General features: G+C 42.3%; 1 protein-coding gene across 1 annotated transcript in view; it reads right to left on the reverse strand.

Annotated features, from left to right (window-relative positions):
- Positions 1–19,012, reverse strand: part of galnt6 (polypeptide N-acetylgalactosaminyltransferase 6) — a 46,791-nt gene extending 27,779 nt beyond the window's left edge. Inside the window, exons 1-2 of the mRNA XM_062966448.1 lie at positions 18,492–19,012; positions 7,776–7,948 (exon numbers count right to left, since the gene is read on the reverse strand). Coding sequence (XP_062822518.1) covers positions 7,776–7,948; positions 18,492–18,979 — 661 coding nt within the window. The 5' untranslated portion in view covers positions 18,980–19,012. The remainder of the gene's footprint in view (positions 1–7,775; positions 7,949–18,491) is intronic.
- Positions 19,013–19,731: the final 719 nt, after the last annotated feature.

A 19,731-nucleotide genomic window follows, 5' to 3' on the forward strand; every position in this document is an offset into this window, starting at 1 on the left:
CTTGGCTAAATTGTCATCTAAAAACTCCCGCAAAGCTTGCCTTTCCGGTACAGTCAAGGCATACAGCCTCCCTGCTGGCAGTTTCGCACCTTCTGCCAACTTGATGGCGCAATCATATGGCCTGTGCGGTGGTAATTTGTCCGCTTCTCTTTTACAAAATACATCAGAGAACTCCCCATACTCAGCAGGCACTCCCTCCATATCAGCATGAGTAACGTTTAGAGTGCAACAATCCTGCCTCTTTAAGATCACTTTACGTGTTGCCCAATCCACTTGTGGGTTTACTACAGCTAGCCAATCCATCCCCAGGATCACATCATATCTAGGCAAGCTCGTAATATCCCACACAAACGTTCCCGTTACTCCCTGCACCTCCCACGTTACTGCTGAGGTTTCCTGGTTAACCACCCCAGTCTCCAGCAGTCTCCCATCTGCTCCCTCCACCCACACGTCGCATGCCTTGCGCACTCTAGGAATGCCATGCTTCTTAGCAAACTCAATATCTACATAGGAGACCGTAGCTCCTGAGTCCAGCAGTGCCAGAGTAGAAACAAGTTCCCTTCCCCCAACAGATAATGTAATGGGTACGAAAACATGCTTCCTCCCCTCAGTTGACTGCTTGAGGAGCCCTAGTGCGTTGGACTCACGTCGCACTAGGGCTGGCCTTTTCCCGAAAGCTGGGAAGGTTTCACATTACAATTTTTGGCAAAATGCCCAGCATTCCCACAGTACAAACACAAGCCCAGCTGCCTCCTACGGCTCTTTTCCTCTGTAGACAGTTTTTTAAAGACCCCAAGCTCCATGGGCTCTTCCCCCATCACCACAGGTGCCCTGGTTACATGCATAGGTGGCGCACACATTGCTTTTGAGTGTTTACGAGCCTCGAACCTTGCGTCTAAACGCAACACCTTAGCTACTAAGGCGTCCCAGCTTTCAGCCGGCTCCAAGCGTGCTAATTCATCCTGGAGCATATCACTTAACCCGGCAGTAAATAAAAGCATGAATGCATTTTCCCCCCAATCCAGCTGGTGGCGATACAGGTTAAACTTATTTAAGTAATCCAAAACAGTCCCCTTTCCCTGTTTCAACCGATACAGAGCCCACCCAGCGTTCTCCGTGCGGAGAGGATCCCCAAAAGTATCAGTTAACAACCTTTTGAAATTATTCAAATTGTCCTTGACTGGGTCATTTCCCAAAATTAAATTAGTGGCCCATTGTCCTGCGGGACCGGTCAACAAACTCAAAATAAAAGCCACCTTGCTAGTGTCAGTAGGAAAAGCATGAGCACTGAGCTGAGAAAAATAAAGCTCCACTTGTGCCAAAAAGGTTGGCAACTTGCACCTGGTTCCGTCAAAGCGTTCAGGAGTCAAAACATGTCCTTTCACAGCAAAAGCTGTTTGGCTTAAGGCCGTTTGCAATTGGTCTACTTTGGCTCTTAACTCATCCATCGTCTTCCTGACGGGTTTATTGCTGCAATAAACTTTTTATGGGCGTCGGGCAATCTGTCAAGGACAGAACGCCACAAGATTCAAAGTAACAGAGTTTATTAGATTACAGAACTCAAAAATGCCCGTAAAAACACAAGGGCCAGGCAGTTTTTGCCTTTAGGAGCAAAAAGGGACAAAAGTAAATGTTCAAAAGATAAACCGGATTAAACCGGAGTTTAATCCGGGTAAAAACAAACTGCTTGCTTCAGCCTAGGTATTAACAGAACGAAAGCCAAGGAACAAAAGATACAAAGAATGCAACTAATTGGCAGCAGATTCCTCTCTGCTGCCAGCACTGTGCTTAGAGTAACTTGCGTCGCTCCCACACACACACAGTAGACAGGATCTCCAACACGAGCAATTCAGCCAAGGATTGTAGAAGTAGAGTAGACCAGTTCCGTTCCGTAAATCAAAGCCAGAAGCAGACGTTTGTAGTTTTTCCAAGTCCAAGAAAGGGGGAAGACAAGCCGTGGTCAGTTCAGTCCGAGTTCTCAAAGCAGGAGATGGCGTCCGTCAAGAAAGACGACGGAAGGTCAAGGTCACAGCACAGGAAAGCACACAAGTCTTCAGGGAAGCGTCCCACACACACACGGATCCCAAGCGTTTGCCCAGATTACCTTGCCCGACGCCATTTGCAATTGCTCCCAAGCCCCATTTTATGCCAGTTACAAATCTTCATCACTGTCAGCTGTCCTCCTTAACCCGGGCGTTTCCTCATCACTTTCCTCGTCAGAGCTGGAACACCTCTGACTACGCCCAACAGCATCTCCAGCTGTGGATCCCGTCCCATCCCTCCAGCTAAGCCATGGGTCTAATCCTGAAGGTCCCCATTCATCTTCTGTCCCATCATGGCCAGTGGCACCCAATTCCTCCCTTACCCGAGTCCAATCCATCTCATCCTCCTCTGAGCTAACCAGCCCTTCCTCCATTCTCTCCGTAAACCCTTCGAAAGATTCTTCGTCAGATGGTGCTGCAAATATGTCTCGCAGTCTTTTTCTCTCTCGCTCCTCGAGAGTATCCGACTCTCGAGGAGTCTTACGCCCACGCCTGTCAGTAACAGAGCCATGAGGCTCAATCATAACAGATACTATGCAATGTGATCTGGGTGTGGGACAGAATTTGCGATTCTACCTGAGGCAGTAAAAATGTCTTGCGCCAGCCTAGCTCTGGGATACCAATAGTTTGTCATCAGAACAATTTTATTGGCTTGTTTTAATGATTTACTCAAGGACCTTCAATAAAATCCTATGGAAGCTACTTTCAAGCCTCGCATGGCAACCTAACAACCAAGTAAATGTGGTATTAGAAAACAAAACCGATCTAGAAAGTGGTCAACCACAGAACAAACTGCTGAGATCTTTCCTTGGGCAGATAGGAAGGAAAGATTTTTTTAAAAAAGGTGGCGCTTTAACCTTTTTTAAAGAGAGAGACAGAGAATGCGACCCAGCCAAAAAGAAAAGAAACTCCGAAGAGACCAGGATTAGAACAGACAAAAGAAAAACTGCATTGCTGAGAGTTTTCTGAGCTGTATGGCCATGTTCCAGAAGCATTCTCTCCTGACATTTCGCCCACATCTATGGCAGGCATCCTCAGAGGTTGTGAGGTCTGTTGGAAGCTAAGCAACTGGGGTTTATATATCTGTGGAAAGTCCAGGGTGGGAGAAAGCGCTCTTGTCTGTTGGAGGCAAGAGTGATTGTTGCAATTGGCCACCTTGATTAACATTGAATGGCCTTTCAGCTTCAAAATCTGGCTACTTACTGCCTGGAGGGAATCCTTTGCTGGGAGGTGTTAGCTGGCCCTAATTGTTTCCTGTCTGGAATTCCCCTGTTTTTTGAGTGTTGTTCTTTATTTACTGTCCTAATTTTAGAGTTTTTAAAAACTGGTAGCCAGATTTTGTTCATTTTCATGGTTTCCTCCTTCCTGTTGAAACTGTCCAAATGCTTGGGGATTTCAATGGTTTCTCTGTGAAGTCTGACATGGTGGTTGTTAGAGTGGACCAGCATTTCGGTGTTCTCAAAGAATATGCTGTATCCAGGTTGGTTCATCAAGTGCTCTGCTATGGCTGACCTCTCTGATTGAATAAGTCTGCGAGGCCATTTAATGCTAATCAAGGTAGCCAATTACACCATTCACACTTGCCTCAAACAGACAAGAGTTCTTTCTCTCACTGTGGACTTTCCACACATATATAAACCTCATTGCCTAGTTTCCAACAGACCTCACAACCTCTGAGGATGTCTTCCATAGATGTGCGTGAAACATCAGGAGAGAATGCTTCTGGAACATGCCATACAGGCCAGAAAACTCACAGCAACCCAGTGATTCCTGCCATGAAGCCTTCGACAACAGAAAGAAAAACTATTATTATAGCACAAATTAAAATAACTGCAGTATTTTTTAAAAAAAAACATGAAGAATTGACACTAAAACAGAACTAATCTATGAATGATATTAAAAATTAATTTGAAGCATGCCATTAAAAATGATTAAAAAAACAAATTTTCAGAAGAAGAAGAACATTAAAAAAATGCAGTGCCCTTTCAAATGTCTCCTGTTATAATCTTCAGTTATATAGTTGGGATGAAATCCTCCCAGAAATAGCTGGGATTTGGTTTGTTGGTGTGTTTTGGAGAACTGAATTTTTTTTCAGAAATTGGGTTGTGAGTTTTCCAGGCTGTATGGCCATATTCCAGAAGTATTCTCTCCTGACGTTTCACCCACATCTATGGCAGGCATCCTCAGAGGTTGCGAGGTCTGTTGGAAACTAGGCAAGTGGGGTTTATAGAACTACCTAGTTCCCACTTGCCTAGTTTCCAACAGATCTCACACTTCTGAGAATGCCTGCCATATTTGTGAGTGAAATGTCAGGAGAGAATACTTTTGGAACATGCCATACAGCCCGGAAAACTCACGGCAACCCAGTGATTCTGGTCATGAAAGCCTTCGACAACACATTGAACATCTTTTTGGAAATTGCTTAAAAATCTTTTGGAAAGGCTGACTGATGGAGGAGGGGAAAGGCACCTCCCCTATCTCCTAGGAAGCCCTGATGTGAAACCATATGATTATCCTAACTTTGGGCACAAACAGTTTACTGTGCTAAATGACAGCTCACCGTTTCTAAACTTGCCCAAGTGAGTAATTTATCACCAGATGGCAGCTAAATAGGGCTTGCTTCATTTATGGATCATGGGAAAACCTGCCTCCTTCATTGCCTGTGGGCAAGTATGCACCAGGATTCACAGGGGAGTGGGATCAAAAAATTTAACACAGCACAGTTAACAATATGATGAATCAGAATTTTAAAAACACCCTAATAGGGCCAGCCCAGAGATCTTTACAGCCTAAAGTTATTACTTCCCCAGGGAGTCTAGGCTACCATTAATTTTATATCTCTAGGTTTATAGGCACAGGCTCTCTGGAGAGGCCCATTTTCAACACACAAAAAATACAGTAAGGATATACTGTGTATTTCACCTTTGAAAACTCCAAAGTAGGTGAAAGGGGATTACAGGAGGTACAAAGCTGCAGGGTCAACCATAGCTGGATGAGTAATGGGCCCAGAGGCCCTTCAACATATTATTTAGACACATTGCCACATGCAAAGACAGCAGGTTTATGGCTCTGTAGTCTGAAGTCTGACAGCTGTAAATACAAAGGGAAGGGAGAGGCAAAGGATAGGTAGGGTTGAATGGGAGCAAACCGAGTTAAGCATATTTAGATTTTGTGACAGATGTTTGCTTATATGTCTGTCTCATCCATCTGTAAGGACAGTGTAGTGAGAGGGAGAGGACAGAATCTCCCTGCCATATATTGTCCTTGTGGAACTTATGCATCTATATATATAAAATGATAAAGTTATTTGCGCAGTGACTATAACAACAAAACTAAACATCCCAGAAATACGAAATTTGGCAACACAATGCAAAAGGCTTGCCTCCAGGTTACAACAACACAACCACACCACAAAACCACAATCCAGACCCACAAAACTCACAACAACGCATCATGCGATAACAACACAACTAAACGCCCCAGAAATACAAAACTTGGCAACACAATGCAAAAGCCTTGCCTTCCAGTTGTAACAACACAACCACACCACAAAACCACACAGGACCCACAAAACTCACAACAACGCATCGTGACTATAACAACACAACTAAACGCCCCAGAAATACGAAACTTGGCAACACAACGCAAAAGCCTTCCCTCCAGGTTGTAACAACACAACCACACCACACCATAGTCCAGACCTATAACACTCACAACAACGCATCGTGACTATAACAACACAACTAAACGCCCCAGAAATATGAAACTTGGCACACAACTAAACGCCCCAGAAATATAAAACTTAATAACACAACGCAAAAGCCTTGCCTCCCAGTTGTAACAACACAACCACACCACAAAACCACAATCCGGACCCACAAAACTCACAACAATGCATTGTGACTATAACAACACAACTAAACGCCCCAGAAATACGAAACTTGGCACACAACTAAACGCCCCAGAAATACAAAACTTGACAACACAACACAAAAGCCTTTTCTCCTGGTTGTAACAACACAACCACACCACAAAACCACAATCCGGACCCACAAAACTCACAACAACGCATCATGACTATAACACAACTAAACGCCCCAGAAATACAAAATTTGACAACACAACGCAAAAGCCTTGCCTCCCAGTTGTAAGAACACAACCACAACACAAAACCACAATCCGGACGTACAAAACTCACAACAACGCATCATGACTATAACAACACAACTAAACGCCCCAAAAATACGAAACTTGGCAACACAACACAAAAGCATTCCCTCCCGATTGTAACAACACAACCACACCACAAAATCACAATCCGGACGCACAAAACTCACAACAATGCATAGTGACTATAACAACACAACTAAATGCCCCAGAAACACAAAACTTGGCATACAACTAAATGCCCCAGAAATACAAAACTTGACAACACAACACAAAAGCCTTGCCTCTCAGTTGTAACAACACAACCACACCACAAAACCACAATCCGGACCCACAATACTTACAACGCATTGTGACTATAACAAATACAAAATTTGACAACACAACTCATCCACCTCCCCAATCCCTACATTCACACTTGGCCTCCAAAAAAACAATTACAATAATAACAATAACAACAACAATAAGAATCAACACCATCACAGGCAAGAAACAGCCAGGCACTGAGGCTGAGAGGCCAGTCAGTGCTACACTGGGCCTCCAAAAAACAATACAGTAGCATCTAACTTATCCAACTTTCATGACCACTACAACAACAATAATAATAAACACCTACACAGGCAAAAAAAAAAAAAAGACTATTGTACCACAATAAAAATATAAACCGCACTCAGCAGAATCAGACATTACAATTAACAACAAACCAAAGACAACAGGGATCTAAAGCAATTATCAATCAACACGAAAATTGAAGAAGGTAACAGACTTCAAATACTACTACTAATGTGAGCATAAAGAAGGGTGGAGGTCACAGCATAAATACAACCTAATGTAGACTGACCAACACCACCAGACTAAGCCACAGCAACGCGTGGCCGGGCACAGCTAGTATCCTATAATGAGCTACCTAGGATTATGTTACTGAGGTCTCAAGAGATCTCCTGGGAATGGCATCATAAACATTGGAACCTGTGACTGGCAGCCAGTACAGAGCCAGTACTTACAGACCTAGTGTAAGTATTAGGAATCTGCCCTTGCTTAGATCTGTAGATCAATATCTTCCATCTTCCATCTTCTTTCTCCCAAATGAAAACCTTGTAAACATGACCAAGATTATATGAGATTTTCAGCATTTTAAAGCTATACATTTACCATTGAGATTACCATCATCATCAACACCTCCCCCAAATATTAGCAGCATTATTTTGTCAGTTATGATTTTGGGCTGACCAGGGAAGATTTGGCAATCTGACTATGAAAACAAAATAAAACGCAGATGGGGAAACAAATTTCAAAAATAAAGTTTTGTTTGCAAACATTTTCCTGTCTTAAACTGCATGTGAAAACCAGAGCTTGCAAAAGTGTTAACACAGAGTTGGACAAGTTTTCAATCATATAACTATTCTTCTTATTTGTAAGAGTATATATTTAATTTGCACGACATTTATTGTACAAGCATGGTTGATGCTTGGTGTTACAGGCTTAGTGACATCCCCACAAAATTTCACCACAGAGATGCTCCTGACCTGGCAACCTTATAAACAACTCTTAATATGCAGGACTTACCATCTGTACTGGCATCATCCACAAGAATGATCTCTTTTAGCAATATAGCTGGGGAAGAATACAGAACGCTGTAAACAGTGCGAAGCAAAGTCGACCAGGCTTCGTTATGGAAAACGATGATGACGCTGGTGGTTGGGAGGGGTGGGCAGCGCTTGAACTTTTGTTCGATACATCTACAAAATAAACATCAAATCCAAGATACACATAAGAGGAAGTTGGTACTTTTACACTACTCTCCCTTACCAGAAAATCAACATTTTCTATTTAAACCAAAGACTGACTGGATCTACAGTAGGAGGTTACAGAACTGGGCATCTAGCGACTCTCCATACGTTGCTGGATTATAACTCCTAGTAGCCCTAGCAATACTGTGAAATGGTACAGGTTGTAGTGCAGCCACATTTGAATCACCATAAGGATGCCAATCCTTGCCATGCATGCAAGATATAGTAACACTAGTATTTCATTATTCCAGTTGACAGGGTCTTATTATTTTTTTTATATATAGAGTCTCGCTTACCCAACATAACCAGGCCAGCAGCACATTGGATAAGCAAAAATGTTGGATAATAAGGAGGGATTAAGGAAAGACCTATTAAATGTCAAATTACTTTATGATTTTACAAATTATGCACCAAAATATGTTTTACAACAAATCGACAGAAAAAGCAGTTCAATGCACAGTTCAATACATGGTAATTTATTTACAAATTTAGCACCAAAACACTGCAATGTATTGAAAACACGGACTACAAAAACACTGACCATTACAAAATTGACTACAAATAAAGATAGGATTACATAAAATGAACTTACAGTAACAACATTGTCAGAAATTAAATCCGTAAAATGTTCAGTCCTGTGAATGTTCTGCATTGGATAATATAGAACGTTGGATGAGTGAAGGTTGAATAAATGAGACTCTACTCTCTCTCTCTCTGTGTGTGTATGTATGTGTTATATATATGTGTGTGTGTGTGTGTGTATACACACACACACACACATATATACACATACATACATACACACACACACACACAACCCCACACTCAAGAACACAGCTATATTCCAAGGCAAATTTGCCACCTGAAACAAAATGTGTTTACAAAAACCTGTAAGTCAATTCCTTTAAAGCAGTAGATAATACAGACTTTTAAAAGTCCAGCAGGTCAGGGCTACACACACCAGACTGCAGAAGGGCACGTCAACATCTTGCTTTGTCGTTCAGCATCTGAACCATTGTGCTTTACTTAAACCTAACAGTCATCCCATCAAGTGTTGTGACATGGGGACTTTGAGCAGGTGTGCAGTTTGTGGGGAAGCATGGCAAGAGCAGAATATCCCTTCTCCCCATACGGGACCTCTTGAGGGGCCCCTCCCTCTTTCTATTGCATCTGGTCACCCACCCCAGTGACCCTCCCCTTCCCGCTCCCTGACCTTGCCTTGACTTAAGTGTCCACAGGTTGCAAGATGAGGTCATGGATTTCTATTCTCAAGCCACAGGCCACAACAATAGCAGTCTCAATGGGTTCCCTGCTACATGCTGGTAAATGGAAACTTGCTTTGGTAATGGGGGAAAGTGGGTAGGTGAAGGGAGAGATAATTTATTTTCCTGAGCTTTATGGCACTGCCTTCTTGCTTTGTTCAAATGTTCAGCTGGGAAACTGAAGAACACAATGAAGATCCTTTTGTCCTGAGTCCATGTGCCTTCCTTTTGCTCAGGCTGTGCACAGAACAATCCACTCTTTCGGGCAAAGTTATTTCTCACTATGCCTGGCACCATCAACTCCAGAACTGTGTGTATTGATGACCTTTTGGCAAATATGCAAGTCTATCACCTGCTACATGCATTGTGAACCCACAGCTTAGGTTGATGTGAACAAGCCCGGGTCTTATGCTCTGTCCATCCCTCTCAGTACAATTACAGAGATTAGAAGTAAATGCTTCTTCCTTTTGACTGCTATTTTTCTCTACATCCTAACTATGGTTAGGTAAAGAGAAAGTGAACAACTGTGGGCCTCCAAACATCTTAGGTCTACAAGTCCCATCAGCTCTAGCAGGTATAGCTAAGGATGAGTGAAGCTGCAGTCCAAAAATAACGGGAGGAACACAATTGTTCACCCACTAGTTTTAAATTATGGTCTGTAAATGTAAACAAAGATCATAGAATCATAGAGTTGGAAAAGACCTTGTGGGCCATCCAGTCCAACCCTCTGCTAAGGAGGAGGAAAATCGCATTCAAAGCACTCCCGAAAGATGGCCATCCAGCCTCTGTTTAAAAGCTTCCAAAGAAGGAGCCTCCAACACTCCAGGGCAGAGAGTTCCACTACTGAACAGCTCCCACAGTTAGGAAGTTCTTCCTAATGTTAGATGGAATCTCCTTTCCTGTAGTTTGAAGCCATTGTTCCGCGTCCTAGTGTCCAGGGCAGCAGAAAACAAGCTTTCTCCCTCTTCCCTATGATTTCCCCTCATGTATGGATACATGGCCCTCTTCATGTCTCCTCTCAGCCTTCTCTTCTGCAGGTTAAACATGCCCAACTCTTTAAGCCGCTCCTCATTGTTCTTGAAGACCCTTGATCATTTTAGTTGCCCTTCTCTGGACGCTTTCCAGCTTGTCAATATCTCCCTTCAATTGCGGTGCCCAGAATTGGACACAGCGTGATTCCAGATATGGTCTGACCAAGGCAGAATACAGGGGTAACATGACTTCTTGATTCAACAAACTGTAATTTGAACCACATGGGGGAAATCTACAACTTGTGGTACAAATACACTAAGGGTGTGCATGATATAATTTTACTGTAGAGTATTAATGGGATTTGGGCAATCCAGTTGCTGAATCCCCAAAAATGGGTCGGGGGGGGGGGGGCAGCCAAAGCCTTAACTAATACAGATCACAGCAGCCAGATCTTTTGGCTAATGGGGGCTAATGGGGCTGAGTGGCACTCTATCTGAGGCGCCTGGTGGCTTTGTCTCCTCCTCTTCTTTCTTCCCCGGCAGCCCCCCCCCCCCAAGTGCCAGTTTGAGGCAAGTGGAAACTCACTTTCCCAGCAGCACTTTGTGCAGTGTGGGCATTGAAGAAGCCTCTGAGCTTCCTCCCAGGGCATGATGGGAGTTGAAGTTTCTCTCTGTGTGTGTGTGTTTCCCACTTTGTTTCTCAGCCAATCAGAGGCCTGGTTGACTGTGTCCATTCTCCTCCCTTCTTGTGGTGTGCACTTGGGACTTCAATTCCCAGAACCCCCGTGTGTGGGTTTTTTATAAAAAAAGTTATGACAAATATATTAAAAAATTTCCAAAAATGAGTGGATTGGTGAAACATTCTGAAATTTGGAAGGCTTGCAGTTGTAAATGTGGCCTACAAGTGAGGAAAGTTTCATGCTGACAGGTCTAAAAATGATGGAGAAACAAGCCTCTAAAGTTTCCCCATTGGCTCCAATGAACTGAATCGTACTGGCACAAAAACGGAATCCCCTTCGGGAATTTCCTGGTAAGCAGGACCAGGGCATGGGGAGAACGACACACTGAAAATGGGACCAAAAATGACACATTTTCTGCTGAGTCCCACACCACTAAAATATACCCTTCATTCTATCTCAGTGAAACTGAAATCGCCAAAAGCATTTCAATTGCCACCACTGCTGGATGGCAGTGAAGTGCAACCAAATGTTTTGATTCAGCGCTTCATCGAAATCTGCTGTCAGTGCAGAACCAAACCAAAACCATCTGACACATTAATTATGTTTAATAATTTTTAAAGAGTGAGAGGAACACATTCATTTTGTCACTTAGCGCTAATAATTTAGCATGGTTTGAATTTGAGTCTGAACAGTGAAAGGTCCAAAATGATCTCTTTCAGTGAAGCTGACTTTTCAAAAAGCAAAGTCCATACGTTAAAATGGGAGTTGAAAACTGCCAGTTCTTTAACGCTCTGATACAAAGTCAATGGTGTAACAACACCTGGGATACTATATACAGATGCGCTACTCAAAGTGGTAGCCAACATCAGTATTCCACCCTTGAGACATCATTTGTGGGTTCCTGGAGAAAAACAACAATTGCATCCAATGTACACAGATATGGGGGGAGGAATGACTATTGGTCCCCCACATCAGTTAGTTAAAGAGCATAATGGTGGAGGGCCCGCCATAAAGTGGATATTTTGAGAAGAAAAAGAGTCTGATCAACCAGAATGTTCAAGCTATTTATTAGAAGGTCAAAGCTATGAAAAGTGGATATAATGTTGGGACTGTTAAGCTTAGGAAAAATGAATAAAGGAACACATGTATAGCTTACCCAGTGTGGAGAAAGAGGGTAGGAAAAGATTTTCTCCCTCTCTCCTAATATGAGAATGTGGAGGGTCATTCAACTGAGCTGAATAGTAGGAGAATGAGGGCCAATGAAAGGAAGTACTTCTTCATACATATCCAGAGAAGAATTCTTAACCATTAGATGGCCAATACTACTGAAAAGAGATTTTAAAAGGGGATAAGTCCTGTGTGGGAGGGAAAAGATAAACTAATGGAAACACACATGGATGAATGAAAGGGGAAAAAGAGCTGACAAGTGAACGGAGTAAGAGGGTGTATTTATAAGCATAGAAGAGAAAGGTTAAAAAGGATAATAAACTAAAAGTAAACAAAGACAGTGAAAGAGATAGTCCAGCTCATTACTACTATGAATATAGGGAATGAAATGATATTTGATACTATTTTAAATGGCTGTAAAATGTGTTTATTGAGTTTTTCGTGTCAGGAGCAACTTGAGAAACTGCAAGTCGCTTCTGGTGTGAGAGAATTGGAGTCCACAAGGACGCTGCCCAGGGGACACCTGGATGTTTTACCATCCTGTGGAAGGCTTCTCTCATGTCCCTGCATGGGAAGCTGGGGCTGACAGACAGGAGCTCACCCCACTCCCCAGATTTGGACCTCCAAAATTTCGGTCAGCAATCCTGCCAACACAAGAGTTTGACTCACTGCACCACCGGGGGCTCCTTATGAAACTCTAATGAGGATAAACCTGGACTGACAAGAACAACTTCCTCTGTGCAAAATTCACATATGGTTGTGTGGGTGTGTGAGTAGAAAGCAACATTTTAAGCACAAGAAATTTTCTTTCTTTGCAAAAAGAAAAAAGTATTTCTGAATGCAAAAATGTATTTTTTTCTGCAGCAAATGCTGTTATTCTGTCCATAAATGAATAAATAAACCTATATGCAACTTTTTTTTTATGGAAAACGCTAAATACGTAGTTTTGAAAACTGCTGCTTTTGAAGATTTTCTCACTGCTACAACTCTATAGTGTCTACTTTCAAATCACAAGTATGGGTTATGCAGATAAGGGGATTGTACTTATTTATTTTGTGTCAAAAGCACTGCATAATAAATAAGTACTGTACTGTAATTTGTAAAAAAAAATGACTTTATATATACTGATAGTGTTTTACAAATGATTTATCAGGGGAACAATGCATTCTAAAAGCCATTGTTATTGTTTTCTGTGTATTTATGTGTGTTTGAAGTATTTGTAATTATACTATCAAGAATACTATTGATAGTATCATGATAATGGAAAGGAAAGATGCCCTTTCACTACTGCTATTGGAAGGCAATGAAAGACACCCTTTTAGTGCTTATAAAGCCATGTGATATACAGAACCAAAGAAGTGGCCAGATGTACAAAATACTGCTGCAGAATAAATATCACATAGTCAAAGGAATAAAAAGTAGGAAGGAAGAAAAAACATCCCAAAAATCAGTCAAGCACTGTTAAGACTGGTATACATCTGGGATGCCAAATTGACTGTATGGCTCTTTTAATTAGTGGTTATAGCCACATTTTATTGATCATTTTACTTACATTGAATAGTTTTTTGTGAATTTCTTATATGTAGTTTTATGTAACTGTGTTATTGATTTCAATGTTGATGTATTGCATATTCTATGTTGTATGGCACCATCATGTGCCATTTTGTAAGTTGCCCCAAGTCCCTATGGGAGATGGTGGCAAGACATAATAAAGTATTATTATTATTATTATTATTATTATTATTATTATTATTATTATTATCATTATTAATTTTAACATGAGCTTTTGTGGATAGAAATCCACTTCTTCAGATACAGTACAGAGGGATATTAAAGTCTCAGCTTATGAAGCATGGTGCTGATGGAGGGACTCAACTGTCCCCTACAAGCCCTTTCCAAACATTTTGACATCAAACAATAAGTTGGGACAGCTGCTTGTTCCAAATGATCTGAACTTCAAAAGACATGGCTTGATGGAAAACTATAATGATTCCCAAGCAACTGCTGGCTCAAAGTATTTTGCTGCCTGAATCACAGTGTAAATAGTAACTTACCTAGGGCCAACATTTTAAGCTGCCATTTACTACACCATGTTGATATACAATTATTGCCTTCATCCAGGTGAAATCTGAAGCTTCACTTCTCTTTCATGACAACTACAGTGTTACCCGAATCATGGGTCCTAGATAAAACATGTACACTGCTTAACATTTTCTCTATTTTGTAGACATGGTAGAGCCGACAATGGGAGAATGAGAGGATTTAAGTGAGGTTTTATTTTTTTTCTGGTGGGTGGGTAAAGGAACCTTTTTCACCCCTTTTCCCACTGATCTCTTTTTATTTCAACTGTCCATACTCCTCTCTGAACCTTTCAGCGGGACGGCAGGCGGGTCTCTTACATGCCGCATACCTCCGCTGCACATCAAAAGGGGGAAAACGTTCCACATGGGAGATCAGTTTTTTTCCCCCATCACCTCCTCCTCGTCATTCCCAAGGAGTCCAACAATGAGAGTTTCATTCATGGCCTCCCTCCCATCTGAGCCAATTTCCCCAGCTCTCCGATTTATGGTTTCGGTTCTGGGAGAGCTTTACACTTTAATTTAAATTGGTTTATGCCTCTTTGGTTGACTGAATAACATTCTTGCACTCCCTGCCTAGAACACCGCATTCTTCTATTGTGATATCTACACCTGCTAGGCAGAAATAATCGGCATTTGGGAGGGCAGGAGGTAAGTAGAAGACAGAGAGAGAGAGAGAAAGAAAGAGAGAGAGAGGGACTGTCTGCAGAACCGCCCTGGTTTTGAGCCATTATTCAAGATGCCCTTTGTTGGATCCTTCCCCCCTCCTTTCCCTTCCTCCCGCCCTTGACTGACTTATCTCCCTTATGAAAAGCAACCGTATGCCACAAAAAAGCCTCTGGAGACCACAGGGAAAGGTGGGGGAAGGAAAAATAGGAGAGGGGGTCACGTTTGACTCCTTCTTTTGCCCCCCGCTGTACTGTAAGCTTTGTCTGTTCCACTTGGCGAGCAAAGTGAAAAATTAAGGAGGCAATGGAGCTCTTCGAAGCAGGAGGAAGCGGACCAAAACCAAGGGCAGGCGACAGATGGAATCAAGGAAGTTTTTGAACTTGGGCAACTTTTATTTATTCCCCCCTTTAAGAAAAAGAAGAAGAGATGATTGCAATTGTCAATGTTTACTGCTCCATAAATGGGGCACCAAAAGGGCATAAAGGTAAGAGAACGCGAGGCCGGAGGAAAGCAAAGCAGCAGATAATTAAAAAGCAAGAAATGCACCCCAGGCCTTTTCTTCCGACAGATGAAAGGCAACCAGCAAGATTTCATCTTGGGCAGAAGGAGCTCTTGTGATCTCTCCCACACACCCAAGGGAAAGTGCCCCTGCCCAATAAACTGTGCAGACAGCTGGAATCAGAGGTGCTTAACTCTTCTCTCTTCAGACCAACAAGTGCCTCAAGGCTCATCTATCGCCTCTGGGGGTTGCTGGAATTGCTCTATTATTTTGATATGTTCCAAATAATTTTTTCAACTATCAAATACAGTGACCACCCTTGATAAAATAGTGAAGAGTAGAGACATCACACTGGCAATGAAGGCCTGCATAGTTAAAGCAATGGTATGCCCCATAGTAACCTATGGATGTGAGAGCTGGACCATAAGGAAGGCTGAGCAAGGGAAGATAGATGCTTTTGAATTGTGGTGTTGGAGGAAAATCCTGAGAGTGCCTTGGACCACAAGAAGACCCAACCAGTCCATACTCCAGGAAATAAAGCCCGACTGCTCGCTAGAGGGATGGATATTAGAGGCAAAGATGAAGTACTTTGGCCACATCTTGAGCAGACAGGAAAGCTTGGAGAAGAGAATGATGCTGGGGAAAATGGAAGGAAAAAGGAAGAGGGGCCGACCAAGGGCAAGATGGATGGATGATGTCCTTGAAGTGACTGGCTTGACCTTGAAGGAGCTGGGGGTGGCCACGGCCGACAGGGAGCTCTGGCGTGGGCTGGTCCATGAGGTCACAAAGAGTTGGAAGCGACTGAACGGATAAACAACAAATCAAATACTAGTTCAGTAGTTCCCAACCTGTGGTCCTCAGGTGTTTTGTCCTATAACTCCCAGAAATTTCACCCAGTTTGCCAGTTGTTAGGATTTCTGGGAGTTGAAGACCAAAACATCTGGGGACCCACAGGTTGAGAACCACTGTACTAGTAGTTCAAAATACTTTCTACGAAGAGCTCCAGGCCACTGTATATTCTTCTTCCATCCCACATTATATCAAACCATAAAATGATTATGCTGGATTGAAACAAAAGTCCATCTGATCCAGAATTCTGTTCCAAAGTGACCAAACAGTTGTCTACAAGGGAAATCGAACATGAATAAAACAACCACCAAAAGAAGGTTAGATAAACAGAGAAAATAGATCAGCACAGTATCACTCAGTCAGATCTTAGATATGGTGCATAGCTCTAACTACTACATCACAGTGGTCTTACAATTTGACAAAATTGCTCTAGTTAAGATTTTTTAAAATATCCAACCAATACTCCTAAAACAACTGTTTTTTGTAACTTAAGTTGGAAAATATTCAAGATCAGGTCTATAAACTTATAATTTATTCAGCTTTATGAAACAGCCACCAGTGTTTCAATAAAGATTGATTTTGTATCAGCAGGATTCCCTTCTTTCTTCCTTTTAAAAAAATTTTTTGGGCAAGAGCATTGCTTCAGGGCAAACATTTACACATAGTTAATACAACCAATTCAGATGTCTGCAGAAAGGATTAGGGCATATCTCCTGCTGGATTTATCTATCAGCAGCTATTAACTATGATAGCAAGGTGTAACAGTCACAAACAGAAGCAATCTCTTTGGCTCAGTGGGAAGAACAAACAAGGAAAGGTCTTCACATCACATCACATCCTGCTTGCTAGTGCCCAGTGGCACTTGGCCAGATGCTGTTGCCTGACATTAGATGCTAGAGGAGAGGGATCTCATATGAATCAGGGAAGGCAATTTTTGCATTCTTAGAGAGTGACTGTGGATAGTAGACTAGGGCTGCATTAATTCAAAGCATCAAAAACTTTTTTTGTGTGGAATACCCCAAGTATTACGGGAGCTGTGGTCCAAATAAGTAGCTTCACCCAAACCCTTATTCTGACAGCACCTTCCTGGTGCAGTACCCCACCAAAACACCTGTTTTCAGAAAAATACCTGCTCACTGGAACAGCCTCATTGCTAACCCTAGGAAGCCAGTCCTCATTGACTACATAGTACAGCATATACACCCTGGATATTGGTAGAATGTGATCAAAAACATGGAGCAACTGTTTCCCATGATAGAACCATTTGTGGTCACATACTTTTGACCACTAGTCAACTACTTTAGGACATGTCATATTATCTGTTTGCTGGGGTAGAGATCTTCAAGCTATCCAAAAGAGAGGTCTCCCTCATTCTTTGCAGCCTTATCTTTTTAATTAACTGGACAAAGGTCAAAGGTCTGGGAAGGACCATTACTCAGTAGCAGAACATCTGCTTTTCTTACAGAAGAAAAGTAGATGTTCTGCTACTGAACAGTCGTCCTTCCCAGACCTTTGACCCTTATCACTTCTTTAGGATTGCCTTGAAACAATGGAGCACTAACTGCAGTTCTCTTAAGTAAATTCTTACAAAACATGTAAGTTCTCATAGGGCCCTCCAACCCTACACAACATACTCTTCCCATATCGAATTTCTTTGTGTTCCACCTGATATTTCTGCAGCATTCTCAATTATTCAACCTCCTATTCCAGCCAATTTTCTTTTAAGTCAAGAGGGAAGAACTGCAGTTCAACATCTTCTGGAGAAGAGCATCCCTGTTTTAGGCTATGAACTTTAGGGTAACAATTTTCCATTGGTTTCTCCCAGACAGCTATCTAACCCTACAATATAAAAATACTTGAATTCCTATTTATAAAGCCAGTTTTCTCTAGAGCAGTAGTTCTCAACCTGTGGGTCCCCAGATATTTTGGCCTTCAACTCCCAGAAAGCCCAACAGCTGGTAAACTGGCTGGGATTTCTGAGAGTTGTAGGCCAAAACATCTGGGGTCCCATAGATTGAAAACCACTGCTCTAGAGAAACAGGATGAGTACTGAGACACTCTGAAGATCTTCTGAAATAATGGAATGCCTGTGGGGACCAGCTATGGGTGCTCTTAGAAACTTTACTACCACAAGACAATGGAGATCCAGTAGGTACATGAATATGTGATAAACTGATACGATGGTCAGCTTATACCTATCTAGTCATATGCCCATTGTGACAGGCTACCACCTGGTAAAGGATTGTGCTTGCATTCATCCTAGTCTTCCCCTCATGCAGACTGTAGTTACAGGGAGCAGAAAGGAGGAGGATCTTACTCTGGAGGCCTGCTGTCTGGTCCCAGGGCCCTTTGGAGAGAGATCCGGTCACTTGCGTAGGCATTGAAACAGTGCTTCTCGTAGCCCCGCTCTTTCTCCTTTGTCTCCTCTGCTGTCCACTGCTCCTTCTTGAAAGCTTTCCCATCTGCACCTGGGCTGTTGGGATCCTGAGGCGGACGCTCCATGAAGGGCTTCAATTCTGCGGGAGTATAATACCCTGGCAGGCAGGAATTGCTGTCCTGTACGGGCGCCTCTTGCTGAACCGGAGCCCGGATCTGCAGCTTTGGCATTGAGTCGCGGATGTTGTTGACGGCTCCCATCATCATGTCAATCATTTGGTCTTTCCTGTCCACAATGTTTTTTATCCAGGGATCCTCCCTTTGTTCTCCGGTGCCCACATCTCTTTGCATGATGAAGAGAAAGATCACAAAGACTACACCCACCAAAGCCAGCTTCAGTGGGCCGTAGTGTCTCCGCATCAGCCTCATGGTGGGCAATGTTTTGGCAATGGCTCCTGCATTAAAGAATGTTTTGGCAATGGCTCCTGCACACACTTTTCAGGGCTTTGGTAAATCTGTGGAATCTCTGCATTTTCTTCTGAACCTAAGAAAACAAACAAGTTACAAATAAACCGGATGGAAATTAGGGGGATGACTCTATGCATCTATTCATTTACCTCCGTGTAAAGTGGGTAAAGAGAAGAGAGGAAGAGGTAAAGGGGAGAAAAGGGGAGAGGACACATTATATTCTTTGTTCTTTGTTCTCTTCATTACTTCATTACTTTGTTCTCTTATTCTCTTCATTATGTCACTCCAAGCCACTAATACTAACAGTTCAAAATATGAATTGCTACACAGCCAAGATATGCATAAACTTGCAAACTACCTCCAGGAATAATCTGAGCTCTCTTGATCCATCCCCATCACAGCCACTCATATCCCTGACTCACAGACAGAGTCTTAGTCATGGACACTCTTCTCCCATCTAGAACAGAAAACCCTGCTAAACAAGTCTTACAATTAAATGAAGGAAAAACTTAAGAAAAGCCTTTCAAAATCAGTGTACAAAATCAGAATTATAACTCATGTGAAATCAAGGTTTTGATTATTGTTACAAAGAATGGAAAATAGACAAAAATCCATATTTAACATATAAAACTATCTATTGCCTTTTAGCCAATAGGTTGCATATAGTTTGATAACTACCATATACATATGTGCTGAGAGCAGGTTTTAGGGCC

The sequence above is a fragment of the Anolis carolinensis genome, unplaced genomic scaffold, assembly GCF_035594765.1.
Source record: "Anolis carolinensis isolate JA03-04 unplaced genomic scaffold, rAnoCar3.1.pri scaffold_20, whole genome shotgun sequence".
Taxonomy (NCBI): Eukaryota; Metazoa; Chordata; class Lepidosauria; order Squamata; family Dactyloidae; genus Anolis; species Anolis carolinensis.